Raw genomic sequence first — 23,733 nt, 5'->3', positions numbered from 1 at the left:
CCCCGTCAGACCCAGTCACCACCCCCAGCCTCGCCCCTAGCCCCGCCCTTAGCCCCGCTGAACTCCGCCCCCTTCCGAACGCAGCCTAAGACCCGCCCCGCGCCCCGCCCCTTCCGGTTCTCTGCAGGAAGCGGCCGCGTTCCCGGCCGGAGCCTCTTCCTTGCTGCGCCGCCCGTGGCCGCCGCGTGCCGAGCCCCGCGCCCGCACCATGGCCTACCCGGCCGAGGACTACGACACGGAGGTACCCGCCCGGGCCGCGCGGAGAGGCTGGTTGAGGGGCCCGGGGAAGGGCCTGGTCCCCCCCCCCCACAGGACGGGGCGGGAAAGGGCCTGGGTCCCCCTCCTGACCCGGGCCCGCCCCGGGGGAAGGGAGGGTCCGTTGTGTATCTGAGCCCCCCCCCCGGTGACACCCCCCTTCCGTGTCTCTTTTCCCCGCAGGATACCTACGCGTACCAGGGTGACTATGACATGCACACAGGTGAGTCCTGCTGCCCGGCCGAGCCAGGTGCCCACGCATTGCCCTGCCCCTGCCCCAGATCACCCCCCGGAGTCCCTTCCCGCCCGTGTGTCCCTGAGCTACAGCTGGCACATAGGGGACACTCATGTGACTATCCGACGGGGAGGGTCTCATCCCTGCCCACTCCACCCTCCCCTTAGTGGCTTCTCTCCTTTTTTGTGTGTTGGTAGTTGGTCAGAGACATGGCATGGCGCTAAGTCAGTGGTTCTCGACCTTTCCAGACCACTGTACCCCTTTCAGGAGTCTGATTTGTCTTGCGTACTCCCAAGTTACACTTCATGTAGAAACTATTTGCTTACAAAATCAGACTAAAAATACAAAAGTGTCACAGCACATTATTGCTGAAAAATTGCTAACTGTCTCATTTTTACCATACAAATATAAAATAAATCAATTGGAAGATAACGATTGTACTTGTATGTCAGTGTATAGTATAGAATCTTCGAATATCAGGGTTGGAAGAGGCCTCAGGAGGTCATCTAGTTCAACCCCCTGCTCAAAGCAGGACCAATCCCCAGACAGACTTTTGCCCCAGATCCCTAAATGGCCACCTCAAGAATTGAGCTCATAACCCTGGGTTTAGCAGGCCAGTGCTCAAACCACTTAGCTATCCCTCTCCCCCTATATATAGCACTATAATCAAGTCGTATAAAATTTTAGTTTGTACTGATTTTGCTAGTGCTTTTTATGTATAGACTGTTGTAAAATTAGGCAAATATTTAGGTGAGTTGATGTATCCCCTGGAAGACCCCGGTTGAGAACCACTGCTCTAAGGGGTGGGAATTCCCAGGGAAGGACTCTGACCAAGCAGGGTACTTCCTGAAATGTTACTCAACTCTATTCTGCTGTCTTGGTGCTGGAGGTGCCTTCATCTCACCTTGTGGCCAGCTGGTTTGGATCCCAGATACAGCCTGGTTGTGCTGTCTCTGGGCATCTCTCTGAGCTTCCTGGCATTTTATTAAATTCAGGAAAGATACAGAGCTATGCTCATAAATTATATGCTGCATTGCTGCCCTTTTCTTCCACAGGAGACCCCAAACAGGATCTAGCCTATGAACGCCAATATGAGCAACAGACCTACCAGGTGATCCCTGAAGTGATCAAAAACTTCATCCAGTATTTTCATAAAACTGTCTCGGATCTGATTGATCAGAAGGTGTATGAGCTTCAGGCCAGCCGTGTCTCCAGCGATGTCATTGACCAGAAGGTGTATGAGATCCAAGATATCTATGAAAACAGGTACAAAGCTATCTCTCTTAGGGTGGGAATTGCTGTTGTAACTCCTCCTGTGGGGGTTGTGTTGTTGGTTTTTTTTAATTAAAGGGAGCACCAGGTCAGTTGATTTGATCCAAATTTGGACTTTATTTAAAATGTGGCCGGGGGTAGATTTGGATGAGAAGGAAGAGATCCTTTCACTTCTAGATAACTGGTTTGCCGCAAACCCAGTAGTGATTGAAATTCATACCAAATGAGACTCAATCCAGTTCCTAATGTGCATATTAAAAAAATGCCCCCATTGGTGCTCATTAGCTCACTTGCTGATAACATCAGAATATGCCAAGGGTCAAAGAGGCCATGGCGTGTCTGACCCCTTTTCTAGCGATGGTCCCTCCAGCTCATGACTAAGTCACACTTGCACAGGTGGTGTGTGAGACAAGCTTGCATTACTTCTCTGTGTTAAGGATAAAATAGGACTTCAGTTTCCCGATCTGTTGAACTGGTCACTCTCATGCATACTAGACTCATTTATAAATCTGTGTGTGGAAATAGTTTTGATCTAACAAAGCATGTCTTCAGGATTGGAAATCTTTAACTCGATCCTTCTTTCACTGATGAATGAGTAGTTTAATTTGTAATCTCCTCTGCATGTGTTTTTTCACAGCTGGACCAAACTGACTGAAAGGTTCTTTAAGAACACCCCATGGCCAGAGGCAGAGGCCATTGCACCACAGGTTGGAAATGGTAGGTATTTTGTTTATTGGAGGAAAGAGAGAAGCAAACTGCTTTACTTTGGAAAGAGACCCAGCTGATGTCTCTGTCCTGTCCCTTCCTGTTACACATCTACCCACTCAGTTCAGAAGCAGGCTTTCTAAGCATCATGTTGAGAAGTGGAAGTGCTATAAATGTAAAATGTCGAGAGCTGAAAGTCACTGCTTTCTTTGCACAGGAGATATTTGCAATCTGTTCCTTTCTGTTGGAGCCTCCCCTGCTGATTTGGCAGCTGGGCCCCCAATACATCTTCACACTGTGCCCTGGCACAGATGCTGTCTTTGCTGCTTCTGTCTGTTTTCTCTCTTCTTCTATCTCTTCTTCCCCTTCCCTGCCCCCAGTAGGGATAGCTCATTGGTTTGAGCATTGGCCTGCTAAGCCTAGGGTTTTGAGTTCAATCCCTGAGGGGGCCATTTAGAGATCTAGGACAAAAATCGGTCTGGGGATTGGTCCTGCTTTGAGCAGGGGGCTGGACTAGATGACCTCCTGAGGTCCCTTCCAACCCTGATATTCTATGATTCTGTCCTTTGCTTTCTGTTTGTTTAGTTTAGTCCCCTCCCCTCCCAACACACCAGATTTCATGCTCCTCAAGATGAGATTGGCTATTGCTGGTGTTTGCTGGGCTTTGGAGCTGAATTCTATGGTGAGAGCTTCCCAATATGCAGCTTCCCAGGCCTGTAACTGCTGAATGCTGTTCCTGTGGCCATCTGTTTCAGGAACTGCCAAAGAAGAATGGTGGGAAGGTGGGCTTCAAAGAATTGCCCACTGTTTTATCCACAACAGCACATCTGTCATTGGCAATGGGAGTGAATCCAAAGCCATGCAGCTTTCCCTATGCTCTCTGTTCCTTTCCTCTGTCCAATGTCTCCAAGGTTGGGAAACATAAGTTCCTAAATGTTTTCCCTACTCAAGCCCCATAGCGGGACCCTCTTGCTCCTCTTTCCCTTATTGTAGCAGGGGGAAGACCACCAGTGTACCTGAAACATCTGGCTATGTTGATCACTTGGCCAAATGGCTTGCTAATGTCCAGTTCTGCCATCTCTTCCAGATGCGGTCTTCCTGATTCTGTACAAGGAGCTCTACTACAGGCACATCTACGCCAAAGTCAGTGTGAGTATTTGCCTGTGTGGTCCTGCATGCAGGAATTACATGCAGGCTTACCTATGGCTGTTCTGTAAAACTTGCCCTTTCCTCTCTGGATCACACTGTCTGTGATTCAAATAACTCCTGCAGAACAAATCTGTTCATGCTTCTGATATGCTGTCATGAGGTCCTGATTGGATCTTGAGAAACTTGTGCAAGCTTAAGGTTGGTAATGCCTCATTTGAGTTCTGACATTTTAAGACTTGATCTTCCATCCCCTGCTGAGGCTTGCTAGTGATTACTAGCACAAAGTTCATAATAATTTGTTCATGTAAGAAGACAAGGTCTTTGAGAAGTCTATGATCTGAATTAGGTAACACCTCCTTGGGGCAGTGGCAGTCTTTTTGTTCTGTGTTTGTGCAGCACCTAGCACAGTGAGGCCTTGGCCATGACAGGGACCTCTAGGTGCTATGGTCATACAAATAAATAACTACAAATGACACCTGATTATTGTGGTGGGTGAATTAAGGAAAGAAGAGACAACAGAAAACAATTGGATTCTCCCCTTGACAGAGCTGTAATTCCAGGAGAAATGTAGCTTGTTTTGTGGCTTTTTATTTAACTTTTACAATTGTCAGATGGGTGGGTGTAAGAAGCAGTGGAGTGGAGACTGGTGGTGGAGTGCTAGAGTGAAAATGAAACTGATGTGCAAGAAATTGCAGCCTACCACTACAGAGAGGAGTGTGAAAGAGGGTTTTGAATCTCTAGTGGAGAAGGAAGATTGGGCAGAGTAAATGGTTAAAGAGGTGGGAACAGGAAGAAGGAGAGAGCTGAGACGTAGGGAGGAATGAAGCTAATTAGAGACTTGAAAGGGAGGATGTGAGACTTGACATGAATGCCGGGATAGGAAGATGGTCAGGTGATGGTTCAGAGCGGGTGGAAGAGGGAGAAGATCTAGCTGCACTGTTTGAATAGACTTGGAGAGGGGAGAAGCAGGGAGATTAGGAAAGAGATGTTGCATTAGCGTGAGACGTGATCCAGGGATATACTAGTAGGAATAGATTGGGCAGGGGGCGGGAGGGCAGATTTTACAGGCGTAGCAAGGTGATTCTGTGCTGTGGAGTTCTTAAAAATGAAATACTGAGGAATGGGAGTGCTTCCCTGACACGCTTGCTCATTTTACAAAGTGGTCAATAATGAAACACTTGAACTACCATGAAGAGGAAGAATTGACAGGATTTGTCAAGAGCCTGCATGTGAGGGGAGGAGGACAGAGAGCTCTTTAAGATAATCTGAAGATTTTGAGTCTGGGTGGTGATAGGAGGATGTTTAGGAGGAAAGGGGAGAAGTTCCATTTGTGAGATGTTTAGTTTGGGAAAGCAGCAGGACCTCTGGAAGGAGTTCATTGCACATGAACAGTCAAGACTGCTTCTTGATAACAATGGTGTGCACTCATGGTTGTGATGGTGGGGTGTATGATGATGATTGGCCTGGTTGAGTATAAAGACATTGGCAGCTCTACTGTCAGTGAAAGAGTGTCTCAGCTACTCTAGATTATGGCTGCGCAAAAGGCATGATGATAGCCCTGAACCCATTCCTGCCACACTTGGGGGGCCCATGGCAGTTAGCAGGTAAGTGAAGCTAAGTAGACTGTATTGACTTCCCCACTCTCTCTCCTTTTCATTACAGGGAGGCCCCTCTCTGGAGCAGAGATTTGAGTCTTATTACAACTACTGCAATCTCTTCAACTACATTCTGAGTGAGTTACTATGATCCACTTACTGGTGTGAATTTTTGGTGGGAGGGAGGAAGGAAGAACAGAAGCATTCTTGTTTATGGATTATAGAGGAAAGAATCCCATGGTCTTACCCAGGGCCACCCAGAGGATTCAGGGGGCCTGGGGCAAAGCAGGGGAGCTGCAGTGCTTGGACTTACCCGGCGGCGGTCCGTGTCTTCTGCAGCACTGAAGGGCCCCCTGCCGCCAAAATGCCACCGAAGACCTGGACTGCTGCTGGGCCAGGGCTCGCAGGGCATTTCGGCGGCGGGGGGCCATTCAGTTGCACCGGGTCTTCAGCGGCACTGAAGGGTCCCCTGCCGCCGAAGACCCGGACCACCGCCGGGCCAGCGCTCACGGGGGCCCTGCGGGGCCCAGGGCCTGGGGCAAATTGTCCCACTTGCTCCCCCCTCTGGGCGGCCCTGGTCTTACTCAAGGAAAGAAATTGTTGAATTAATAGCACGTCACATTCATCCATCTGAAAACACCCACATTCCAAATCCCTCCACTAATCTGAACTGCTCTGAGCAAAAGAAAAGAATCGGCCTTCTTTAGGTCTGCAAACGGTAGGTGAGTTATTTGAAGTGTCTTCTCCTTTTGCCTGGAGCGGAGCCGGAGCACAGCTCCAAAGCCCTGGCCAGAGCTATTGCATCATCTCTCTGTTGGGGACCTCACCCAATGGGTGAGTTCTGCTCTGTCTCCACCCTTGAAGGGGAAAGCTACAGTGATGCCCATATTTCCCCCTACAGTTTCATGTCACTGTCATCCTACCTCTTGATTGTTGGTGATTACCTGTGGTTTTTCTTCTACAGATGCTGATGGCCCTGCTCCTCTGGAACTGCCCAACCAGTGGCTGTGGGATATCATTGATGAATTCATCTACCAGGTACATGGCCTGTTGCTGGGCCTTCTGGTAGCATAAGTGCATAAGGCTGTTCAGTTCTCCATCATTCCCCCTTCCGTCCCATGTGATTCCTATAGCTGAGATCTCCCCACATGCAGAGTATCCAAGGGGTACTCAGATTTGAGGTCCATAGGAATCAAACACCTTAACCTTTTCTCAAATTATAACAATTCCTTCACGTTATTGGGGCATATTTGGGAAACTCTGGCATTTTACCCATATTTCCATTTTAAGTTCCTGCATCCTGGCCTATTTCTGTAAAGTGCATCTTCCCTGACCCCAGCTCTCCCACATCTAAATGATGGGAAGCTACCTGGCTAAAATCATCTAGAGTCACAAAGAACTTATTAGAATGTTTGTCCACCCTAGCTGGCCAGTGCAGGATTGTTTCCTGTATATTGTATTTTTTCCACCTTTAAATTTCTCAGTTGATGGTGCTTGTACGGCTTTTATTTGGAATACCCTCCAAGTCCAGACATGCAGAGCAATGCAACTAGACCACATTCTGAGGTCTTGCTGTCAGGAGACATTTCCTGATACCAGCTGAAATATCCCTTATTTTCCCCTTCCATCAGTCCACCCTCCCAGACCTTAAATTACATTTGTCTTTCTGAATTCCCTTCTGTTTGATGTCTTGGTGTGAAGATGCCTGGCACTGATCACATTATTCCAGATGTTATCTTGTCACGTGCATATGGAGATGGACTGTCACCTCCTTGCTCTGTGATACAATGCTTCTGTGTGTGCATGTGAGCCACTTTTTCGCTGCCACTTCAGTCATGTCTAATTGTCTGTCTTTCACCTACCCCTTGGGTCCTTAGTGATGCTGCTTTTTAGGTTCTCCCTCATGCTGAGTATATGCTTCACATTAGTCTTGCCCTAGGTGCATTGTGTTTGTATAACTTGTCCTCTTGACCTGCCAAGTAATAACTCAGATTAAGTTGCTGTTGGGACCTGTGGCTTCCTGTACTTCAGTCATATGATAGAACCGTAGGGCTGGTGTTTAGATGAGTGTTTCCATGCTAGCTCCTTATCTGCTTGTCTGTCCTTTCCTCATCCCATAGTTCCAGTCGTTCAGCCAGTACCGCTGCAAAACAGCCAAGAAGTCTGAAGAAGAAATTGATTTCCTTCGGTCAAATCCCAAGATCTGGAATGTCCATAGTGTCCTCAATGTGCTACACTCCCTGGTGGACAAGTCCAACATCAACCGACAGCTAGAGGTCTACACCAGTGGAGGTAAGGGGTCAGGATTCCCAAGTATGCCATTCTGGCCAAGAGAAGTGATCTAAGGGAAAGGGAGATTAGGAATGGGATGCAAAATCTTTCTCCTTGAAGTTACTGGTTCTAGTCTGGGGTGGAAGTGACTGGGGACTGTTCTGTGAAATGAGCTGAGGTGTCTCAATTGTATTTACCAAAAATCCAACCCATCACAAGTGACAGTAATTGTCCCCCTTGTTGGCAGCCTCAGCTTGGAGGCCCAGGATTGAGTGGGCCTGAGATATAACTCCCTTCTCATCCAAATGCACGTGGTAGATTGGTGTATGCTTACACTGCTGCTGTCTGTGCTGAGGAGAGAGAGCTTCAAACTCCAGTGCTGTCAGTCCTGCACTTCTCACCTGCAGCAAACTCCCTCTAAAAATAGGTAAAAGCAGGCAATGAGTAGCTGCTGTCCAGGCTCTTCAGGTTGAGCTGTCTGTGCCCCCAAGTAAAGCTCAGAGAATGTAAATGTACCAGTAGAGTGCTGCTCTTTGCTGCATGGATGAGACTGCAGCGTTTTAAAGATTGGGACAAATCCTTGTTTAATGCCCTTTGACTTCCTGTTGGTTTCATTGGCAGTTGAACTAAACCTTTAATTCTGGCAAGTGTTACCATGGGAAGGGATAATTATTTGAGGTTGATTGGGAAACAGGGTGGGAGGAGTGCTGAAAGCTGCATCTCCTGACTTACTCACCCCTCTGATGTCCATGGGGCTGAGGTAGTTGAGCTGTGGGGAGAGAGCCCATTTCCTCTGTAGAAAGTGTGACACTTCCTCTTTCTAGGTGATCCCGAAAGTGTGGCTGGAGAGTACGGTCGTCACTCCCTCTATAAGATGTTGGGCTACTTCAGTCTTGTGGGGCTGCTGCGCCTCCATTCACTGCTGGGGGATTACTACCAAGCCATCAAGGTTCTGGAGAACATTGAGCTCAATAAGAAGGTAATAAGCCACAGCTCTTAAATGCTCACTTCTGGGTTTAAAGTGCCTTTATTTGAAAGGGCAGCAAATGCTATCTAAAGGTGTGGGGGCCCCGATCATCACAATGAACTGCCCAACTATGGAGCTATTCATTCCTGCTCTGAATGTCAGGTGGGGGTGTCTACTTCCACCCTCACTAGGGACTGTAGTCACAGCGTAATGCAACACTTAATGCAAATCCTACACACACAGCTGTCCCCTGATGGCCGTTGTGGCTGTTCTAGCATGTATACATGTTCTTGGGTGTTTGTTTTCTGGGGTCTAGGGTGCAATTCCATGCTGAGGGGAATGTTGATTGAAGCATCATACGCTAAAGTGATGTTGCACTGCTAGTTAGTTGAGCTGGATAGTGTCCCTTAACAGTATGGCACCCTGGTCCCGTCTTGGTTAGCTGCTGTTTCCCTTAACCCCAGCCCCGCTGGTACCAACCATTCTACCCCGCATATCTAATGCTTTTTCTAGGATCATGCACCCCCTGTGATAGTTGTGATTGGTGCAGCTGGACTGCATCAATCAGGATGGTCACTGGACTGGTCTGGAGCTCTGCATGTTATCCATCTGTGTGCCTGTACTGTGGGGTGTGGAATGGGCTACTTAAACAGCTTGCTGTGGAGGGACTGCAAACACCCTGCAATGTATGAAATTCTATCTACTGAGCCCGAGGCCTATTACCGGTGGGAAGGCATGGGATGTGTTTAGTGTGACACACAGGTAAAACTAGCATGTATGGGGTGAAATGAAGAGAAATTTTAGGCTGAATATTTGGGGAAGGGGGGATCCCCAACAGTGGTGTCTGTTAGCCTGTAAATAATCTGTCCAGGGAAGAAGAGAACTTTTAAACACTAGCCTGGACAAGAAGAGATGAACATCGTGCTGGCAACAATCTTCCATTGCCAGGGAGATGTAAATGATCTGTTAGATCATCCAGTCTGTCTTCTATAATCGCTTTCTCACTTCCTTGTACAGGGGAAACAGAGGGCAGCAGGTCAACCCTCTCCTTTCTCTATGGTAGGACTGGTTTGGAGACTGATGGAGACAGGTTCCCTGAAGGAAAGAGGTGTTAAAGGTTGTTAGGGGAAGATGTCTTTTCTAACTTTGCATGTTTGTGTATCTCTTCCTCCCCAGAGCATGTATTCCCGGGTGCCGGAGTGCCAGGTCACCACCTATTACTACGTGGGCTTTGCGTACCTTATGATGCGGCGTTACCAGGATGCCATCCGTGTCTTTGCCAACATCCTCCTTTACATCCAGAGGACAAAGAGCATGTTTCAGAGGACTACCTACAAGTATGAAATGGTAAGGGGAGCGAGGCCAGTGCACTATCCTTCTCTAACCATCTTTGACCTCTCTGCTGCTGTTGATACTGTTGATAACTTCCTCCTTAACCTTCTGTCCTCCCTTGGCTTGTGTGGTAATATTCTCTCAGCAGCTCCTTGGGTGAGTTGTTGTCCTTCCCAGTTCCACAGTGTTAGCTCCATGGCCCCTCCTTCTCCTTCTACATCCTATTTCTGGGCAACCTTATCCACTTACATATTTTCAGTGCCATCTTCTTGCTGACAGTTCACCACTATGTCTCTCCATTCTATGACCTGTCGCTTTCCATCCAATCTCGCATTTCAGCCTGTCTCAGTTCTTGGATGTCTCACTGACTGTTAGAACCAAGCACTTCACTTTCGTCTTAATTTCTACTCTCCTGTTCTTTTACTGTTGACAACACCAGGTTCTGTATCCGGATGGATCATTTGACTCCTCCCTCTTGCTCCTCACATGTCCAGATCCTACTGTTTCTGACTCCACAACACTTCAGAGATTTGGCTCTTCCTTTCTAGCCAAACAGCTAACTCTGCTCTCCACCTTTCAGCTACTGTGATCACCTCCTTGTTGGCCTCCATGATACACACATCCCCCACCACATGCATTCAAAATGTGACTTCCTTGCATATCGATCTAAACTTGTCCCCCGGCTCTCTGTTCCACCTACTATCAGTTTTTAAATATGTTCTCCCCTTCAGGGCCCTATATAACTCTGCCTATGTTTACATATCTGACCTTGTCTTTTATCACATCATTCCTGCACCCTCTGCTTTGCCACTGGTGCCAGGCTTGCTGTCTCAGTTGTCTGCTTCTTCCATAACCATCTCCAAGATGCCCCTTTCTCCTGGTACACCTCAATTCTGGTCTGCCAAGCCAATACCAACTCCTCCTTCAAGTCCCCTCCTTTAGACCAGTGGTTTTCAAACTGCGGGTCGTGACCCACTACTGGGTCGCGGAATGTAAGACGCTGGATTGCGGCGACTCTGGTCAGCACTGCCAACCGGGCCGTTAAATCCTGTCAGCGGTGCTGCCCAGCTAAGGCAGGCTAGTCCCTACTTGTTCTGACATCACGCCATACCTTGGAAGCAGCCAGCAGCATGTCCAGCTCCCAGGCAGGGGGGCCATGGGGCTCTGTGCGCTGCCCCCACCCTGAGCATCAGCTCCGGACTCCCATTGCGAGCTGGGGAGGGAGGGGTAGGGGGGGCGGTGACTGCGGATGAGAGCCATGCGGAGCTGCTTGTGTGCCACCGCCTAGGAGCTGGACCTGCTGCTGGCCGCTTCCGGGGTGCAGCGCAGTCCGCGGTGCCAGGAAAGCCAGAAAGCCTGCTTTAGCACCCCCCCTGCACTGCTGACCGGGAGCCACCCAAGCTAACCCTGTGCCCCAATCCCCTGTCCCAGCCTTGAGCCCCCGAAAACCCGGACCCCCTTCCTGCACCCCAAATCCCTCATCTCCGGACACACCCCAGAGACTGCACCCTGAGCTCTGAATCCCTCCTGCGCCTCAAACCCCTACCCCAGCCCTGAGCCCCCGAAACCTGGAGCCCCCTCCTGCACTCCAAACCCCTCATCCCCAGCCCCACCCCAGAGGCTGCACCCCCAGCCCAGCGGCCTGACTCCCTCACGCACCCCAACCCCAGCCGAGAACCCACTCCCACACCCTGAACCCCTCATCCGCAGCTCCGTTGGATCATGGGCATCAACAACTTTCTTCAACTGGGTTGCCAGAAAAAAAGTTTGAAAACCACTGCCTTAGACTCTGCTCTTCCACAGTGCATACAACTGAGTGAATAGTAGGTATTGAAAGAGAGATCTTGTACTACCAATAGAGGCGTGTGTCTAAACTGATTAACCAGGCGAGCATTAGCAGCATTTCTGTAACTTATGTCTTACCTCATCCCTTCCGCTCCTATTGTTACTCCATGCTCACCACATGGTGTCCCAGGTTATAAACGCTTTGGGGAAAGGGCATGTCTCTGTACTGTGTGGCACCAAGCTCTCTCCTGGGCACTGTAAAATAGCAATGGAGGGATGGCTTCTAATGGCTGTCTTCTCTATCTCAGATTAACAAGCAGAATGAGCAGATGCATGCCCTTCTGGCCATTGCTCTCACCATGTACCCCATGCGAATAGATGAGAGCATCCACTTGCAGCTGAGGGAGAAGTATGGGGACAAGATGCTGCGCATGCAGAAGGGTGACCCACAGGTGTATGAAGAGCTCTTCAGCTATGCCTGCCCCAAATTCCTTTCCCCCGTGGTCCCCAACTATGACAATGTGCATCCCAACTACCACAAGGAGCCCTTCCTGCAGCAGCTGAAGGTATTCGCCGATGAGGTGCAGCAGCAGGCCCAGCTGTCCACCATCCGCAGCTTCCTGAAGCTTTACACAACCATGCCTGTGGCCAAGCTGGCTGGCTTCTTGGACCTCACGGAGCAGGAGTTTCGCATCCAGCTGCTGGTCTTCAAACACAAGATGAAGAACCTGGTCTGGACCAGCGGCATCTCAGCCCTGGATGGAGAGTTCCAGTCAGCCTCTGAGGTTGACTTCTACATTGACAAGGTCAGTTTCTCTTTCCCTCTGCCCCAGGCATGAAAAACCATGATCAGGAATTCATCCCAATCTCTGGGGTACATGCCTTCTCTCCTCATTTCATATTCTTAATTGGGAGCTCATCCCTAGACGTGGTTCAAAGTGCTACTGTGACGCCAGAATCTTGTTGTTCAACGGTGTCCTTAATGGAGCAGTGGTAGTGCCAGGAGCATGTGTCTGGTCAGGCTCTTTGCCAACCTTTAGGCCTGTGCCACTAGAAACACATCAGACCTATTGGCCTGAGTAAACAGGCCCCAAATACTCCTGTCCCAGACTGGGGGAGCCCTCTCCATGTCACTGATCCTGGGCTGGATATGTTTCAATAATAGCTCAAGACTTCAATTTAAATGCAGTGTCTAGATTTGCCAGCTTTCAGCGCCTCCCCTGCCCATCTCATTTCCCCACCAGGTGGGAGTCTTCCTTGGCCACACTGCTGCGTCAGTAAGTGCTAAAGCCTTTAGCTCTGCCCACTCTCAGCTCTTAGCTATCCCCTGCTCTGCTGGAAATCCAGACCCAAAGAATGATCAGACTCCAGCCTGTCCCTGAAGCTCAAGGCCAGCAGCTGCGCACAGGGAGGAGAAAAGTCCTTCCTGCTAAGCGAGGGCCTCCAGGTACATTGCCACTTGGCTCTTCAAAGAAGGTCTTCCCCTCTCCCCCCCACCTGAATCTTGTCAGGGAGCCTGGTGTATAGAAAGGATTGTGCTTCTAGCCTCGTGGACCTTGAGGTAGCCCTCTTCCTGCAAGGCCTGGCTCTTGCTTTGCCTGCCCCACCCACCCAAACCAAGTGGAACTGCCAGTGACTCCCAAGCATTAGCAGGAGCCCTGCTCCTTTGCTGCTGCTAGAGGGAGGCAGAGAGTGAACCAGACCTTGCAGGGGAAAGCTACCCTGCAAAGCCCGAGAGCTGGGATGGGGAGCCTCCACCGTCAAATTGGTTATCAGGGCTGAATGGAGACACAGCCACATTAAAACATTGTGAACTTGGAATCCACCATTTGCAAGAGTAAACAAGAGCCTACCCCAAAGGGAAAATTTTAATTAGAGTATTGTGGCTTAATTTTGGGCTCCTTATGGTGACTAGTGCAGCTGAGGGGTGTCTCTGACACTGATCGCAGGCCTCAGTGGGTCCTTTCCCCCAGTAATGCTACTGTTTACCCCAGAATTAACTCTGCTCCTTTCCTGATTGCTCCATGTTCTCTTGGCAGGACATGATCCATATTGCAGACACAAAGGTCGCTCGGCGCTATGGGGACTTCTTCATCCGCCAGATCCACAAATTTGAGGAGGTGAGCTGTGGGTAACTAGGGCAGGGGACTCTGAAAAATCCCTGATAGGGAGCCAGGGGAAGGTCTAGGACTAGTGGGAGAGATGTCTGTGTGGGTAGGGAGAACTTTAAGCTATTCCCTGGGGTATCCACCTGTGATGTGTTCTCCTCCCACATCATTCTGATATGTTTTGCTGCCTCCTTGTGGGGGCTCAGTTTTCCTTAGACTCATCTAACACAGGGGTAGGCAACCTATGCCACGTGTGCCGAAGGCGGCACGTGAGCTGATTTTTCAGTGGCACTCACACTGCCTGGGTCCTGGCCACCAATCCGGGGGACTCTGCATTTTAATTTAATTTTAAATGAAGCTTCTTAAACATTTAAAAAACCTTTATTTACTTTACATACAACAAATAGTTTAGTTATATATTATAGACTTATAGAAAGAGACTTTCTAAAAACATTAAAATGTATTGCTGGCACGCGAAACCTTAAATTAGAGTGAATAAATGAAGACTCGGCACAGCACTTCTGAAAGGTTGCCGACCTCTGGTCTAACAGATTTCCATTAGTAACACCAGTGGGAATCCATTACGGCCACCATCCTATGTAGGGCAGGAGGGACCCTTCTGAAGGCTTTGGGACACTGCTCCCGCAGCTTTATAGGATGGCCCTGCCCTTTCTTGCTGCTGAATGCTCAGCAAGGAGGAACACACTGTCTCGGCCCATTCTTCCAGCAGGGGCCACTGCAAGACCAGTCGTATCCAAGTGCTCGCTGCAGAGCGAATGTGAACTGTCTTCACCCCATACCTTGCCCTATCGTTTACTGAAAACACTTATACCCTCTTGTCCTGGATCTCCCTTGTTGTGGGGTGGGGAGGTTTTTACTATTTTTTTCTCCTTACTGTGGACTACGCTTGCTACTGCCTCAGGGCATTTGCACAGTTGAGTGTGGGAGTGTTTGGGAAGGTGCACTTGTGAGAGCCCCAGCAGTGAGTGTTTTCTTGAACTCCCCCCTCTGTAACAGGCTGCTTCTTTTCTTCCAGCTGAATCGAACTCTGAAGAAGATGGGTCAGAGACCCTGAAACATCTGCTCAGGCTGACCAGCAATGTGGAGGGGGAGGGGAAATTATTCTATTTGCTGTGGGAGAAAGGAGTTAAGGATTGTGGCATTTCTGGAATCTCCTGTGGCGCTGACATTTCTTACTTTGCTAAGCAGGTTGCTCAGATCACACCACCAAACAAAGGACCGAGATCATCTAATAAACAACTGAAATCTCCCCCGTGTTTTCAGTACCAGATTCAATAACTTCTTTTTGGGAGAAAGTGTTTGCATTCTGGGCGCAATTGCTAGCAGTGTTCTCCCTTTCTCAGTCTCTCTGGGTAACAAGGATAGGGAACAGACCCTTTCCCTGCTTTCTAAAACTCTATGGACACTGTGAACCCAGAAGATTGTAGCGTTGATTGACAGGCAGGAAGAATGCTAGCAATCACACAGTCGGGGGCTGGAGGAGGTTAGAAACCAAATTGGTCATCCATTTGCTTTCATCTATTCCCCTCTTGAATTAAACTGAGCTGCCCAGGACTCTGTTAAAAAGTTGATTTAAAAAAAAAAAAAATTGGGGGGTGCTTTGAGGTAAAAAGGCCTGGTATCTGGCTGAGGGTTTTTAAAGGAAGGGGATCCTGCTTATTTTTACCTCAGGAATATTAAGTCTGCTCTTCTGACCAGATCTGGTTTTGCTGGGGACTCAGCTGGTGGTCTTGTAGACAGTGTGTGGTGTGAGCCCTCAGACCTTAACAGAAGGGCCAGGAGTGAGACTTCCTCTCTCGCAAACATTCACAGGGGTGTGAGGAGGGATTTTGCTAATATCAATTGACAGTTTTACTTTGACTAAATCTCTTCTCAATATTTTGACCTGTGTCAATTTCTCTAGTTCTCCAGTCACCCATGCACCACCCCCAGGCTAGACAAGACCTGAATTTCTGACGTGAAAAACCAGTAGAAAAGCAATTTTTTTTACAGAAATCGCTTGGGTGTTATTTGAATGAGCTAATACAGCAAAAAGGGACCACCCCTAATTTTTTTTCTGCTTGCAGACGATCTTTAAATAGTTCTGAATGTCTGAGAGGAAGCAACAACTGTAAGGGGAAGGCCTTTGAGTGATCAGAAAGCATGTGCCATATATACCAATTGTTAGTACCCATTCCTTTCTGCTGAGAGGGGCTTTGCTTGTTTCACACACTATTTTCTGTTTAATTAGTGTTCTGGAATAATTAGACTTTATAACCATGCTGACTATGTACTAGGCACTGTCCAAATATAAGCTGCACTTTCTGCTCCAAACACTGAGAAGACAGGCAATTTAGCAGGAGTGGATGGGTGGGAGAAGAGATTGCATCAGGCATTTGTTCTGGTCCTCCTCCTAGCTGCTATTAGGTGGCATTTTCTTGTAGGCATCACACTACAACTGGGTCTTGAGGGATTCAAGGAGGAGATGGCAGAGATCTCATGGACTAGCACAGGGAGGGTGCTGTGTGGGAAGAGCTAGACACAGGTACATGAGGCTGGCAGTTTTGACAGGGTACATCTGCCATGAGTAGCAGAGTAATTATGGCAGCAAACAGTGCCCCTTCCATGATCACTAGTTCACTGCATCCAACACTAACATCTTTCTCAAAACAGGCTAAGGTAGAACAGTGGAGTTACTGAGCTACTCTTATTTTTCCAAAAAGTGTAATGAGATCTCAACTTCCATCTGGCCAGCACCAAACTTGTTTCAACATCTCTTCTGCAGGGAGACAGCTAGCAGGGCAGTACCTCTGCTCAGAGTTGCAAATGAATGCATTATCTGTTTCCTGTAAGGCAAGGGTGCTGCTAATGGGACCCAGCCTACTCTTAATCTGTCACTGGTATGTTAGGATTATAGACCCTTTAATTGCACATACGCCATCTTAAACCTTAAATAATTACAGTCACATGCATTGTTCTCAGATAGTCAAACATGCCAGTTCCTCAGCTTGCATCTGTCAAAAGATTTCCTCATGCTACACATAATATGTTACGCATTTGCAGCCAGTATGACTGGCTCTGTGCCCTGCGAAAGGTTAACTGAAAGGGGCTGGCTTTGTGGAAAGAAGCCAAAGGCGCTGCAGTCTTTGCATACGGTGGAAAGATGGGCTCAGCTAGATGTGGTGCCTGGCACTGGCTGAAACTGAAGGAATGCAGGGCATTCAGCAGCAGTCAAACTGTAGGAATGTCACTAATGCTGTTCCCAAGGCAGGGGAGATGGTTCTGTTATAATCCCTACTCCCAACCTCATCTGAGGGGGCAGAGTCTGACTGGGAAAGCCCCCTCTGGCAGTCCTGGCCAAAGTGGTTCTGATCAATGGGCCATCAGCACAGGTTGCTGCCATTGATGACTTGTGGCAGTAAAAGAGCTGGTCCTACTTCAAGCATAGAGCCTGGCAAAGAAGACAATCCAGCTGAAGAAACATCCAGTTCTGACTGAGTGTCACATTCACCACCGACTACCATGGGGCATACACTGCCTAGACAATACAGTGGTGTTGAATAGTCAGCCCGGTTTTCCAAAAACTATTCTTGATGCAAAAGGTGACTCCTCCCCTTCCCCTATGCCATGTCATTTCAAGATACCTGCTCAGCAATTTTCCCTGTGTTCCTCAAGTTGGGTCCTGGCAGCTATAAAAGTACTTAAAAGGTGTAAACCCTGAAGAGGAAAGGGGAGTTTTAGCATGGTCTAATGGGATGAAACTGAGCTAGGGTAGATGTAGGGAATGAATGTTAGCACAGAACGTGACAACTCATCTCAGCAACATGGGGCTACTGTGAGCACATCACAGCTGTCCTCTGCTTCCTCCACTGGCTACCCATGGAAGACAGTGTCCAGTTCAAGGCCTTAGCCCTTATCTTCAAAGCATTCAATTACAGTTGGGTTAATACATTATTTTTCAGTTTGGTGGCAGTTCTGAAAAAATTCTGGTTTGGGTCTAACTGAATTTGAAAAATGCTCATGACTTGAAAAAGGCCATTTTGGGTTGAATGAAATGTTTGATCTGGAACATCTTGGACGGGGTGCTTTTAAAAGGCTAGATCCAAAACCCAAGAGGAGGTAATGCAGCCACCACCTCCTTGACAAGCTTTAGAGCGTTTAGGGGTGAGGGCATTCAGCTGGGTTGTGGGAAACTTGGGTTCAATTTTCCCCTCTGTCTGATATGGAGAATGGATTTGACACTTGGGTCTCCCTAGCCACTGGGTTTCATTCTTACCTGTTGAAGCTGTTCCACTTTGTATAACTCATTACAGAGTAGGCCAGAGCGACTGCCTCTATGGCCTGGTGGTTTGGGCACTCACCTCTGGGAGATAGGAAGCCCAACGTCAAATCTTACTCTATTATTTATACCCAGTGGAAGAGCTTCAACAGTAGAGATTGAGAAAGGCCCACATCAGAATAGCCCATAGCACACTCCTGCAGTGTGGGAGAGCTAAGTTTAAATCCTGTCTCCACATCAGGCAGAGGGAGGAAATGCTCCTGGGCCTTACACAATCCAGCTGAGTGTCCTACCCACAGACCCAGATTTTAAAGGAGGCAGTAGCACCACCTACTCCAGCTGTTGTGTGAAATGGCACCTTAGTCCACAAAAATTTTTTTTGGCTGAAACAATTCAGCAAATTTGTATCAAATCCATGAATTTTTTGGCTAATTTACTATTTGCAAAAAAAAAAAAAAAAGTCCAGGCTACCATAGCTCAGAGACAAAGACTGCAGTCAATTGCTCCGCTCCTTAGCAATAACAAAACTGCCTGCAGCAAGGGTGCAGTTTGTGCAGAGCTCTCTCTGCTGCTAATTCAAGATTCGGACCAGACTTCCACAGGAACTAAGAATTATCACAAACGTCACCACCTTCCGCTCCAAGTGCAGAGCCCCCTTCTTTGAGCTCGCATTTATCAATCTAAATATATAATACGGTGTACGTACACATTTAAAATATCCCCACACCATTTCCTCTCAGGGAGCGGACAAGAGACAGGAAGAACCACAGGGAGAGATGTTAGTCACGCTGCTTAATGCACTACTGGAAGATGTTCCGATACCACAGTGATGAGGGCTGTACAAGAGCCAGGACAGAACATCAGGAAGCATTTACTAACAGTGCGGTCTATTAGACTCTGGAATAGTATTGCCAGAAAAGCTGGAAGCTCCACCACTTCAGCAATTTAAAACAAGACGGGACAAAGCTCTGGAGAGTATACTGCAGTTAATCCTGGGCTGGGCGGGGGTGACAGAGATGATGTGATCCAATATGCAACCCCACACTGAGTGTCCCTAGCCTCTGTTTGCCAGAAGCTGGGAATGGGCCACAAGGGATGGACCATTTGATGATTGCCTGTTCTATTCATTCCCTCTGAAGCATCTGGCATTGGCTATTGTCAAAAGACAGGATACTGGGCTAGATGGACCATTGGTCTGGCTCAGTATGGCCATTCTTATGTTCATTCCCATCTCGGATTCCTATAGAGTGCTGTGGATTGGATAAATAGCAAAAAGCTCATGGCTCCTCATTCCTGAGACTGGTGTGTAGCTATACAGAGGGGTCAGACAGTATTGAATGGAATCAAGTATCAGAGGGATAGCTGTGTTAGTCTGGATCTGTAAAAGCAGCAAAGAATCCTGTGGCACCTTATAGACTAACAGACATTTTGGAGCATCCGACGAAGTGGGTATTCACCCACGAAAGCTCATGCTCCAAAACGTCTGTTAGTCTATAAGGTGCCACAGGATTCTTTGCTGCTTTTATTGAATGGAAGACAGCCAAGAGACAGAATAAACTCTCCCAACCCCCACAGGGGAACTAGTGTCTTCTGTCTGTCTCTTCACACTGATGTTTTGAAAGTCAGGAGCTGTGTTTACAGTTTAAGCATGGGCTCTGTTTGCATTAATTTGAGCTTGAGGCCTGCATGGCATTCCTTTGGTGGAATCCTCATGCACTATCTGGAGACATGTCTCAGCAAAAAACACCACTGAACAAAATGCTTCTGCGAGCCCCGGTAGCCCCTAAAATTCCATCTACCTCAGTCCATGACTCAGTACATTTTGCAAACAGGTTCTGAAATTTCAATGCAGAATCCGTAACTTAAATTTTCCCCAAAGGTAGGGGGTATCCTATATAGCGTGCATAAGTAGGAAGATTACACCTATTCTGTTGTAGGATTTTCCAGTATCCATCAATGAGTATCCAAGATACCCTGCTGGGACTCAGGAGATCTGAGTTGCATTCCCTGCTCCGCCACTGACCTGCAGTGTGACCTTGGGTAAGTCACATCACCTCCCTGAGTCTCAATTTCCCCATCCGTAAAATGAGATAACAATACTCATCCTCCTTTGTGAAGTGCTTTCAAATCTATGGGTGAGAAGCGCTACAGAAAAGCAATCTACGATTAAACTCCACCCCTGTTTTTTTGTTCACCCCGTCTGTGGAGTATGGGCAATGAAATATTTCTAGCACACTGGAAAGCATTGGAGGCAGCACACAGAGCAAGCTCCAACAGATTGTTAAAGGAAGTGTGGCTTGCCGTGGTATGCTTTATTAATACTAGGTTAAGACCAAAAACATGCTCAATCAGGACATTCCATTCTTAGGTAGCAAATGCCTAGGGAGTTGGAAGAACAGGCCCGAAGCATGGAGGAGGCAGGGCTGGTAGCTGTCTAGGGCAGCAAAACGTTTAACAACTGGCTGGCTGGATGCAGCCTGAGCCCAGTAAAAGTGTGGGAGTTCAGGAGAGTTACTGGTTTGCTTATGGCAGCAGAACCTTTCAGGCCCTGTGAGATGTGCAAGGGGGGTACATAATACAGTGTGGCTTTCCAAGCTACCCACTCTCCTCTCCCTCCTTTGGCACCAAATGCACCACAATCTTCCTATGGTTTAGCCAGAGCGCCTGTTACACAAAATCCTGCTGTTCTCTCCAGCTGCCCTGGGGAAGGAGCTCAAATTAGGCCATCCCTGCCAGGCTACTGAGTAATGGTTGCAGCCCATTTTTCTCCACTGGGTTAGTACAGGCAAAGGGAGGGATCTGCACAGAGCAGCACCAACAAAGCACATGCCCTACCGCACCCAGTCTGAGTCACACCCCGCTCCAGTCTCACTCATCTAACCAGTTTCTGATTTGGTTTCCAGGGTCCCTCCATAAGAACACACAAATGTGCTATCAGATACCCAGGTACACAGTTTTAACTAACTGTAAACTCCCTGGGTTGGGCCTGTGACTTTATTAGCTGGTAAGTACCATGTATACCTATGGGGCTGTATACAGAGGGTAAATAAAATATTATTCTCAGTTTTGTCCTCATCCTCAAAGGAAACCTGCACAACACTCTCAAAAGACAAGCCTGGGAGCTTACATTCATTACTCTGCTAGACACTAAAAATGATGGACTGAACAGAGACACTGGATTTATGGTTTATTACAACAATCTGTAACCCACTAGCCCCTCCTCTCCCTTTCTGTCCTAAGACTGCAGAGATGTTAAAGGGCCACTCTACCTTGAATGGTCCCTTCAAATACAAGTGCTAACTACTATACTTAAACATGTTGCAGGTAGCTGAGCGGCTGCAGGCTGGGAGACAGGGGAGTGCTTTTCCCAGCCCTAAGAGCTCGTGCAGCTCCAAAGCAGGTCTCCCCCCCCCCAACAGAAGTTGTGCCAAGAAAAGCTATTGTCTCGCCCACCTTTCTGGCTCTATTATTGTTCTCCGTGCCAGGATTGCTGGCAGCCCCCCGTGGCTAATAGCAGGCACTCGGGGGACCCCTTGGCCCGGGGCAGGCAGGCTGCGAGCCCCCTGGCGTGCTCAGACCGCGGACATGCCCTGGGCCAGCCGGACACGAGGTACCGGGCGGCTCTGCGGGACACTCCCCCTTGCTCCGGGGTCCGCCGAGCGCCCAGGCCCTGCCCCATGGCCCCTGGCCCGTGCCAGGCTGGGGCCCTCCCCGCCGCGGCTCGGGACAGGTCTGAGCAGAGCCCGGCGCGGGGAGGGAGGCGCAGCCGGCGCCCGCAGGGGGTAGGAGGGAGCCGCGGCACCGGAGCCCTGTGATCCCCGCCCCGCAGGCGGAGCCCCCTGCCCGCCGGGGCCGAGCGCAGGGACAGGAGCCCGCAGGCCGCTCCCGGAGCCCTGCCCGCTCCCCATGAGGCTCCCCCCGGCGGCGGCGGCGCCCTGACCTCCGGAGCCGCCCCGATGTCGGGGCCCCGGGGCGCCCTGCAGGCCTGGTGCCGCCGCCAGTGCGAGGGCTACGCCGGGGTGGAGATCCGCGACCTCAGCAGCTCCTTCCGCGACGGCCTGGCCTTCTGCGCCATCCTGCACCGGCACCGGCCCGACCTGCTGTGAGTACCGGGCCCGCAGCGGCACCAGGCCCCGCAGCGCCGGGCTCGCCTGAGCGCCGCCCCGGCCCCTACACGGGGCGGGGAAGATCGCACCCGGGAAACCTGAGGGACCGGGGGGCTGGGACACAGGGGTAGGGCCACCGGGAAACGCCCTGGGCTAGAGGAAAGGGGGCCCAGGGCCCCCCACTCCCTGGGGCAGAGGCACTGGGCAACCATCCTCCTACCTGGGTGTCCCTGATGCCCAGATGTGTAGGGATTTAGTGCAGGGAGCTCTGGGATCCTTCCTGCCTCTGGGGTTTACAAAGGGCGTCTTTTAGTTCTGGGATTTAAGAAGAGTTAGGGGAGCTGGGCCAGACGGGCAGCAGGAGGAGTGGGCTGGGATGTTTGGAGACTGGCTCCCGGGTGTGCCTGTGTGGGAGCACCTTTAAAACATTTCCTGGACTGCAAGTGCAGTTCTTTCACATTTATTGCATCTCAATAGCTGAAGCCCTTGGAATGTAGTAATAATAATAATAATAAATAATAGATTACATGTGTCTAAGGTCTTTAATCCGTGGATCTTGAAAACACTTTATCAACCCTATGAATTAAGCTTCGAGTATCGATTAATTATTGCCCACGTTCTACAGAGGGAGAAACTGAGGCACAGAGAGGTTATATGACTTGTCCACATTATCCAGTCAGAGTTGGGAATTGAACACAGAATTCCTGATTCCCCATCCCCTGTGCTAATCACAGGACAAATCACTCTGTTATTTGAAAAAAATAAATAAAAATAAAAGTGAGGCTTGGGGAAGGAGCCCTAACCCCTATCTCTGGAACTGTCACTATCAAATCCTACAGGATAGTCTGACGAGGACAGTAGGAAATTAATGGGAAGTGATGTTCCTAATACCATCCTATATATACCCTGTTCCCCCCAAAATGAGCCTATACAGTATTACCGCAGCTTGTGCCCGATATGCTCTATTCTGTTGGCTAAGGCATTTTTGCATTTATTTTGAATATTCCCAGCACTGCCTCAGTCAATAAGATTCTTCCTTTCCAACAACTGTTTATAAATGCAGCATGTATGGAGAAAGCACCGGAGAATATGCTGTAGGAAATGATCCTGCATTGGCCAGGAATGTGGGATGGACAAATGTTACTTAACAGGTGTCCTTCCTAGTCTCCTGTGATTCCATATGTATGCATATTTTTCAGTGGAGGAGGTTTGTGTGCTGATTCAGTTTCTTCCTGGCCTGATTAAGTGCCAGCGAGGAGGGCATGTTGCTTCAGTGGGGGACTTTCTGATCTTGGGTTAGGGGAGTGCCAGGTGCAGGCGTAACTAGTATAATGCTGCGCTGAACACCAGAAATGGGTGATGATGACCGTGGAAAATAGCCACTATGGCTTCCCACCATGCTAATGGCTTGGATTTTAGTTTCTCAGTCTGCACTCCTTTTGCAGGAGGCTCTTGGGTAGAAGGGGATGGACTGACAGATTAATGAGAGGGACAGAGACAGGTGAGTTTGGGAATGGTGTTGCTGAGGGTGATGCTGTCCTCCTGGAGAAATCATATAGCCAGATAGGCAGTGGAGATGATTCCCACTCCTCCCCCAAGCTGCATGCTGTGGCCAGCTCAGAAATCCACCATCTGTCTGTTCCAGTCTTTGCTGCGACTAGTGATCTGATGCTC

General features: G+C 49.1%; 2 protein-coding genes across 3 annotated transcripts in view; both read left to right on the top strand.

Moving 5' to 3' along the window:
- The first annotated feature begins 70 nt into the window (after nt 1-70).
- On the top strand, nt 71-14,944 carry EIF3L (eukaryotic translation initiation factor 3 subunit L). Of its 2 annotated transcripts, XM_044985795.1 has the most exons (13): nt 71-241; nt 439-478; nt 1,546-1,756; nt 2,400-2,479; nt 3,555-3,616; nt 5,279-5,348; nt 6,176-6,249; nt 7,332-7,503; nt 8,307-8,461; nt 9,626-9,796; nt 11,875-12,372; nt 13,606-13,686; nt 14,711-14,944. In XM_044985795.1, the coding sequence occupies exons 1-13, from the start codon at nt 209-211 to the stop codon at nt 14,747-14,749; spliced, it is 1,686 nt and encodes a 561-aa protein (XP_044841730.1). In that variant the 5' UTR covers nt 71-208; the 3' UTR covers nt 14,750-14,944. The 2 variants fall into 2 exon arrangements, with proteins under 2 accessions (XP_044841730.1, XP_044841738.1); XM_044985803.1 differs by lacking the exons at nt 71-241; nt 439-478; nt 2,400-2,479 and having other exon boundaries at nt 1,678-1,756.
- A 6,849-nt stretch (nt 14,945-21,793) lies between these two features.
- The window catches only part of MICALL1 (MICAL like 1), a 28,170-nt gene continuing 26,230 nt past the window's right edge, over nt 21,794-23,733 (top strand). The window contains exon 1 of the mRNA XM_044985764.1: nt 21,794-22,055. Coding sequence (XP_044841699.1) covers nt 21,910-22,055 — 146 coding nt within the window. The 5' untranslated portion in view covers nt 21,794-21,909. The remainder of the gene's footprint in view (nt 22,056-23,733) is intronic.

Source organism: Mauremys mutica, chromosome 1 (genome assembly GCF_020497125.1).
Source record: "Mauremys mutica isolate MM-2020 ecotype Southern chromosome 1, ASM2049712v1, whole genome shotgun sequence".
Taxonomy (NCBI): domain Eukaryota; kingdom Metazoa; phylum Chordata; order Testudines; family Geoemydidae; genus Mauremys; species Mauremys mutica.
This window is presented reverse-complemented; position numbering and strand designations above follow the sequence as displayed.

Coding starts and splice junctions, on each gene's coding strand:
- EIF3L (XM_044985795.1), top strand. CDS start 209: ATGGCCTACCCGGCCGAGGACTACGACACGGAG. Junction 1,757..2,399: donor CAAGATATCTATGAAAACAG/GTACAAAGCTAT, acceptor GTTTTTTCACAG/CTGGACCAAACTGACTGAAA. Junction 9,797..11,874: donor CTACCTACAAGTATGAAATG/GTAAGGGGAGCG, acceptor TCTCTATCTCAG/ATTAACAAGCAGAATGAGCA.